Source organism: Brassica oleracea, chromosome C5, assembly GCF_000695525.1.
Source record: "Brassica oleracea var. oleracea cultivar TO1000 chromosome C5, BOL, whole genome shotgun sequence".
Classification (NCBI taxonomy): Eukaryota; Viridiplantae; Streptophyta; class Magnoliopsida; order Brassicales; family Brassicaceae; genus Brassica; species Brassica oleracea.
The window spans coordinates 36882419-36890774 of record NC_027752.1 but is presented as its reverse complement, the minus strand read 5'-3'; the positions used below and the strand labels follow the sequence as shown (position 1 = coordinate 36890774).

General features: G+C 32.7%; 1 protein-coding gene across 1 annotated transcript; it reads right to left on the bottom strand.

Annotated features, from left to right (window-relative positions):
• Nucleotides 1-6462: 6462 nt before the first annotated feature.
• Nucleotides 6463-7810, bottom strand: LOC106292203. The gene is made up of 3 exons (XM_013727814.1): nt 7718-7810; nt 6985-7626; nt 6463-6468 (listed from the first exon to the last, which is right to left on the bottom strand). Exons 1-3 carry the CDS (start codon nt 7808-7810, stop codon nt 6463-6465), a joined length of 741 nt encoding a protein of 246 aa, XP_013583268.1.
• Between the last annotated feature and the right edge of the window lie 546 nt (nt 7811-8356).

Below are 8356 nucleotides of genomic sequence, written 5' to 3'. Positions count from 1 at the left end.
TTAAGTATACGACTAAAAACATTAAAATGACATGTATCAATTCGATGGTTGATTTGAAAGCTTTCGAAACCATATGGAAAATAAAAGTCAAAATAATTCAACTGTGAAAACAATACTGTTCACTTTTTTGAAGAATGTGTTCGATGGAAAAAATAAGGTTTTTATGTCATAATTTGTTTAATGTCCAATCCGATCAACCCATGATGTATTAATTATAGTTTTGTTCCATTATTTTTAATAAAAATTAATCCGATCCATCGGAAAGAAATTATATAATAACAACAAAAAATATTTTATATATATAAATAAAATGATCACATATATAAAAAAACTATCGATAATATATACAAATAAACTCACCTTGCGCAAGGCGCAGGTCTTATCCTAGTATATATATATGTGGATATATACGCATATATTATGTCGGTACTTAACGCCATATATAGTAGAAGTTACAAATCAGAAAAAGTCATATATAACTTAATGATATACATATATAATATAATATATAATGTCACACTACATACCAATCGTTCTATTTGACTATTGTCCTGAACAAAAACAAATCTCACTTATCTAGGTCTAACAAAAGAACATAAAAGTGAACAATATATTATCGTTATAACCAATGAGACTTATGCAATATAACTTTGCACAGTAAGATATATAACTTTAAATATTAAGTTAAATAGATTACCCAATTATTATTGGACCAAAGAGACATACCATATAAATCAATAAACATATGCAGTGGTAGATACTTGATACTGAAAGAAAATACTGATAAAAAGTTGGTTTGATTTAGTATATAACAAAACCACTGAGAATAAAAGTTAGTTTGAGTAAGGTTTCTTTTCTCAAACTTAACATCAGGTATATAAGTCATCTTTTGACAACGATACATTACAGCCAAACAAATAAAGTAACTGTCCTTTTTATATTTAAATTTCGTTTGTTCTGCTAAAGTTAACCGATTTATATTTCTTTGTTTACGTGTAGCAGTCCACGATTTAAAAAATATATTTAATGGCATTTCATTGTAAATAATCTAGTAAGTTATGTCTATATCAATAAGTAGGCTGAGAATGGCTATGAAACTACCGCATTAGCAATGATATTTCAGTTAATCACACATTAAGATAAAGTTAATTATTAAAAGTGATAAAAAGGAGATACTCAATCGACTATTTTATAGGATTGACAATGATATGTAGATAATGATACTAACTTATTCAATATAATAAATAATTATAATAAAGGAAATATAAGAGAGAGAAAAGAAAAAAAATCCAAGTCACAATTTCATTTATTTTTAATCAAATATAATACTATAAGAAATAAAATAAGTACTAATTATAATTAATTACCAAAATCCAAAACAGAATATGGTGACCCACTTACTCTTGGTCAAACAATGTTATAAGAAATAAAATAATCAGTAAACAATGCTACTAGTTTACCATAGGGTTAATTTGCCAACTAACCAAATTTGGGATCAATATTAAAAATATAGTTATCGATTTGACATAATTAAATGAATATCACTTATTTCCCATTTCCATCCGGTTTTAACCTTGTGTTTTACAGGTACACGGTAAATAAAATAATTGATGACGTTAAAATTGAAAAAAAAATGGGAGGAGGTTACGAGACATGGGTAATGATAGTGATGGAAGAAAACAGTGACGGTTATGAAAAATCAGTGATGATAACGGTTTTGATGTTACAGTGGTGGCGGTTATTGCGATGATGGTTATTATCACATCGGCGGTGGTGGTGATTACGTAAAGGGCGGCTATGGATCGTGACGGTGATGATTATCGTAGTAGCATAGCAATGGAGGTAAGGACGGTGGGGATAGTGAAGTGGCGATAATTTGAAATATGTAAAAGAGACAATGAGATAGGTGGTGGTTGTGGTGATAGTGACAATGGTGGTGGTGGTTATAAAGAAAGTGACGGACATGGATATGTAGGAACCAATGATTTTTTATAACATAGATTAGAAATAGTATAGAACAAGCTAGATGGTACAGCAAGTATGAGTAAAATTAATAAATAGAATGGTATATTCGAAAAAGAATTGTGTTCACCTCCTTGATATCTATGGCTCATTTCTACACCCAAACTCAAACACTAATCAATAAACCCTAAAAGAAAATATAAACCCTAACCTAAATATCAAAATATGCATTATGTACATAATATGAAGCATTGCAAAATAGAATAGTAACAAACAAAATAGTATAGTACTTATTGTTCAAATTTTGAAATGTCTACGATTGAAGGGAAACATGTAATATTTACCCTAATTTCAAACCAAACCGTCCGTAAACTAAACCCAAAACACTAATCACTGAACCCTAAAAAGGAATATAAACCCTAATTCAAATATCAAAACATGCACATAGTACATAATATGAAGCATTATTAAAATAAAATAATAACAACGAAATAGCATAGTACATATTGTTCAAATATCATAGTATATACGTGTGGTGAATGATATCAAAGAGATGGAGGTGTTTTGAAGGATGTGATGACAAAAATATGAAAACGAAAATTACAGATTTTAATAATACAAAAAAAAATAATGATATAGCGGTGGCCGAGTGACAAAATAACAGAGTTGATGGAGGCGATGGTGATTATGGAGGAAGAAATGATGGTTGATAGGATTGTGGCTTAGAAACATATAAAGTACTGAACAAAGAATACAGATTTGTGATGATTGTAGTGGAAGTGTCGACAATAAAAAAGGCAATGGTGATTAAGAAATAGACGACGGTGGTGGTGACTGGTAATTAAAGAAGAAAGTTTTTGAGATTTTAGTGACCAGCTACTAAAGCCAATATAGTATATAATATAGTAATAATGGTGACTCTTTTTTTTTAGATAGATTCTTAAATATGCTTAATTTTTTAGCTATTCAGCCCAATTTCCCTAACATAAAACAATAGTTATGTTTTTCCCTGGGTTAAAATCCTCAGTTGTGTTTAAATGGAAATTTTCAAAACGATGAATATGGAGACCAATGAGTCAAATATTCGAAACTACTACGTTATTAAAAAGAAAAAAATTCAAAAAAACTAACTTAATTTATTGTTCTAACTGCCGTAAATCATATTTTTACGTTTCTTAATAGATGCCTCTATATTTCTGGTTTCTACATCTTTTTTAATTCAAAATTTTTAATATCTCATCAACTGAATTTGTTTATCTGTTTCTCTGTGGTACTAGTGTTTTTAGTATAACAGATTATGGACCTAAGATAGTGTACTTGCTCGTAACTTCTAAGAGCATCTCAAACTCACTTCTATATTTGCCTCTATAATAACATATATAGGTAAAATCACTTCAATCCTACTCTATTTCTTTCTCTAAAATAGAGATGGTTATTTTCACATCTATATTTAGAGGAAAAAATAACATTCCTCTATTACAGAGACATATTTTTTTTATTCACAAAATGATCAAATATGTTTTTAGTTTAACAATTATAACCAAAATAAATACTTTTTAGTGAAATATACTGTTTATATAAACATATAATCATACTTTTTATTTACATAATAGTTTCTATAAAAATATTCAGTGTAAATAATATCATAATTTTATGAATGTTAAACTAAATGGGGTTGGTTTTCAACTTTCACAAATAAAAGGTATTATTTGTAAAATTAAAAAAATATATATCAAGAATATTCCTTTTTAGAGGAAGAAATAGATGAATACATTGGAGACAAATCCATCTATATTATAGAGTTCCTTTATTTTAGAGGAAAAAATAGAGAAATACATTGGAGATGGTCTAAGAACCGACTTTGGTTAAACAGTATAATGTTTATATAATATTACTTCAATTTAAATCATGTTTAATGCTTCATTATATATATATATATAATATCTAAGATGTTTCTATTCTTATATTTTCCAAAAATATTTTCCATGTTTCAAAATCTATTGCTTTCGTATACTCGTTTTAGTTCATATCTAATCTATGTTAGAAGTGCAAGAACATAAGGTTATATGCTTTGGTATACCTAGAAACAGTTTAGCAATTGACTGATAAAACTAATCGTAAAAGAATAATATATTTCAAGAAATACATAAACCCAGTTAAGAAAATTTTATAATAATACACCGAACTAAATTGTTACCATTTTAATACATGCTTTTTAAGGACCTAGAACTATACAAATGCAATATATATAGGGGCTTCTTGGTCGAGCAGATACAAAACATATCGTGTATCACTTGCTTGTACTAGATCACGAAGGAACTACGTTGTTTCACAGCTGCAGCCTAAAGGTCTTTCTCATTAGTACAGTCTCTAGTCGAGGCAGAACTGCTGAGTCATCTTAATAGCCAATCCAAATATGAGACATCTATATATTTCATTAAAATTGAAATATAAAATAATATTTGTCTATTTTTAAGTGAATTTTTACGGGTCGCCAAAAAAAAAAAGTGAATTTTTACAGATTTTCATTTTCTTTTTGACAAATTCTAACCAGTTCATTTATTATTTTCATTTAATTGGTTTATTATGACTTTTACATTTCGTTTTCACTTTTTCAAACTATTTTATTAATTATATTTACCATAATAATTCAATGTCATTTATTTTACTTATTAACCATAATAATTTCACATGTTTAAATGAAATTGATCCATTAGTGACAAAAATTCAAATATGTTAACAAAATTGTTTTTATTTATTTAACTAACCAGTTAGACATGAGTACTCAAGTATACGTTCGGATACAAATCGATTATGACGGGAATCGAATTTTTGGATTTTAAAATTAAATTATCTTCGGGTATTATAAATTTTCTGACATGGTATAGTTTGGATTCATCCTAGTCGGGTAAGTTTGTATGAATCTAAAAATATATATAACCTATATACTTAAAAATGTCATTAAATAATTTATAAAAATGTAAAAATCAAATCCACATGGGCGTGCAGGTCAAGCTCTAGTAGTTTTGAATATTCTATGGACCAAGCTAGAGAAGTTATGCTTCAGCCTTAATAGTTCCCACTTCTCCGCAGTCTCATGGATGAGATATCAATGTGCCTCAATTCCATGAGCCTATTGTCTTTACACAATACTTTGTCTGCAGGTAATAGGGCTGCAATGGAGATAGCCATGATCACTGGTACCAATCATACATTGCTAGAAAAAGTCTTCCTTGGTTACAAAACCTCCTGCCTGCAGATCATTGACCTTATGCTCTTGGTTTGGACCTATTTTTGTTTATATTACAATGGATGGCATTCTTGGTCCCTTTCTCTCTATTTTCTTGAACTTGTTATCTGCTGTTGGGAGCTTTCTTGTATGATGCCTATTGTCATTTTAATCTTCTTTCAAGCTTCCCTACGAATTTAACTCTGTTTATATTTAGAATGGATTTTCTCAGCATTAACAAAAGAATAATACATCAACTACTTTATCCATTTTACAAAATATAACAGATTTAAAACTAGAAGATAGTTCTCCCGAGTAAAGACAATAATATGGAACTAAGATTCAACCTCCCTGAACTAGCATATAAACAAATGAGAATAGAATGGAAGATTGGAGAAAAAGAAACTTAGATTGATGTAAAAGAGAAAACATCCAACACTGGAAATATCCCTCTTAATTACAACAACCTCTTACTGTTTGGTTAGTTAGAGACACAACGACAACACAATGCCTTCTATACCAAACTATTAAACTAAAAATGAAAAATGAGTTTAAAATAAAGATAGATGCAACAACTATTAAAAAAGAACACTCCTAAACATAAACACCAAGGCTATTGTCTAGGCTGTCTTTCTCGGACAATTATTCTTCAGAAATCAGATCAGGGCTCCTTGCATTGCCTCAGCTTTGGTCTGAGGCTAAGGCTGGGGCTGTGCTTGTTCTCCTTCCACAACTTCTTGTCCATGTTGCTCTCCTTGGGTTTCATCTCCAGTCTGTGCTGCTGCCTCCTCTGACTGCACTTCTTCAACGGCTTGTGGCTGTTCCACGGGTGGTGCCTCCACTTCTTCCACGACCTGTGGCTGCACTTGTCTCATGGCATGTGGCTCCACACTCAACATTCGTATTAGTCCTTCCACCTCCTGTCTAGCTTGCAACATTTCTATAAAGTCGTAGATCTCAATACCAGCATTCAACATATCCAAGATTTCTTTTGCTTTCTCGCACTGAAAGCAAAAGAAGTTATGCTTCAGCCTTAATAAACAAATCAAATAAAGGACAAGACTCTTTCATCATAATCAACTAAACTTACAGCAAAGTCAAGCTTTCTCTTGAGGTCTCCATAGGCAGACTCTGATGTCCCAGTAGCTGCCCTGATGGACGATGGTGTGGCACTCTAGGTTCATAAAAGGCAAACAAGTTATGTATAAAGTTCTTCACCAAATTCAAAACAAGACAAGACAATAAATATTTAAATAAAATATTAGAAACTCTTATACCTATTGAAACACATTTTTAATGAGAAGAAAAAGATGCAATAAACAAGATAAAGCGAAACAACACCAACCAGATAAAAAAAAAAACAAAAGCGAGGGGACATGAATATAATAAGACAACATCTGGAAATTGGTCAGTTTTTAAATTTTCGAAAACAGACAACCCGGCAATGATTTTAATTAACAAATGATTGCAATAAAGAAATAGCCTTTACAGAGATATCGCGAATCTATCTCAATCAACATGACAAAGATTGTAAGGCCATCAGCATTGGTGCAATTCTCAATAGATCTCTCGGTAATTAAAATAATACATGAAAAAAAGAAGGTAAAGAAACAGATGAGAGAGAGAAGAAAACGTCTCTTTATGAAAAGATTTTGTCCGAAGTCATGAGAAGCGTTGGCCACTTGTCTGTTATTTATTGTTCTATATTTTTGTAATATTAAACTTTTTGTCAAGAGAAACTTTGCAGAATTTATACCGCTGCGGGTGCCCTAATATATGGGATAAGAAATTACCTTTCTAGGCCTGTTCCAAACGATGTTAGGTGTACATCCAGGTCCACGCCACATCCTTGACGCAACGGCCACAGTTTCTCCACCAGCTGGAGCAGCGATGACGACTCCACCGCTAGATTCACCTATGCATAGCCTCTTACTCTCGCTCACAGCAGCTCTAGGACTCGGTGGCCTCCCCCTTTGTAGCATGCTTGCATACGTACTCGGATATGGAAGACCTAGAGTTGCACCCGCAGTTGGAGAGATCGGAACAGATCCGTCCCTCCTTGGACGATCAGGTCGTCTGTTTGCCGACTCAGTAACCACCTGGTTCGGATCTGTTACAGGCAACTCGGGTAGCTCACGGCTTGACTGTCCTAGCATATCAAGCGGAGAGGAGTTCATCGGAGGAACCTCATATCTGGGAGCGACCAGGTCTGCCGCAACAGCCACTCTTTGCCGAGGAGGAGGAGCAGCAGCAGCGATCTTGTATAAGTTGTTAACCATGGTGAGAACGCCACTCCTCCTCAACGTCTTGAGATGGTAAGTCACCAAAACCGCGTGACTAGGAGGCAAAACGGCGTTCGATCTCTTGATACGCCTCGAGATCCTCGACTTGCTTGAACCATCTGGTTCGTTCAAGTCCCTAATTGCAAAAATCATCTACACACATAAAAAAAAGGTCAGCATTTCATAAAAGAAGAAGACCAAACCAAATTGAGTTTAAACTATAAGAAGTTAGATCCAAACTTACGTCGTCGTAAGGAGGATAGTTTATGGAAGGCTGCGCCTGCACCAGAACAAGAGCTAACTGAGAAGGAGGCGTTTGCTGCTGGGGCTGGGGCATGAACTGGGGACAGGGCTGGAGCTGAGGCCTAGGTTGGAACTGGGGCCTGGGCTGGAACTGAGGCTGGGGCTGGAACTCGGGATGGGAATAGACATTGTTAGACAGGTTAATAGGTGTTACATGGAGAACGGGTTGGTTGGGAGGAGTGACATGACCGGGGACAAAGGAGGTGTTAGAAGGATAGTTAGGATCCATCTGAAAAGAAACACTGAAAACAACAAAAAACCGGCTGAAAGTGAGAAAAAAAAATCCACTGGAAGATTATATTGATTATGATAACAACCAAATAAACTACACAACTTACACAACAAAAAGCTAACATGTTAAGCAAACCCCTAGAGATTGAATCCAAGAAAGTGAGATTTAGTTTTTTCTAAGGGATTTGTTTTTGATGATTGTTTGTTTTGTAAATGTGAAATATGAATGTAAATAACTGGGAGATTAAATAGATAAAATTGGGTTGAAATGATAGGCTGTGATAGATTAATTAGGAATATGATTTGAATCATTTGACTAAAGAATTTCCTTAAACTTACCATTTGAATA

Coding starts and splice junctions, on each gene's coding strand:
- LOC106292203 (XM_013727814.1), bottom strand. CDS start 7,810: ATGCCCCAGCCCCAGCAGCAAACGCCTCCTTCTCAGTTAGCTCTTGTT. Junction 7,627..7,717: donor ACTATCCTCCTTACGACGAC/GTAAGTTTGGAT, acceptor TTATGTGTGTAG/ATGATTTTTGCAATTAGGGA.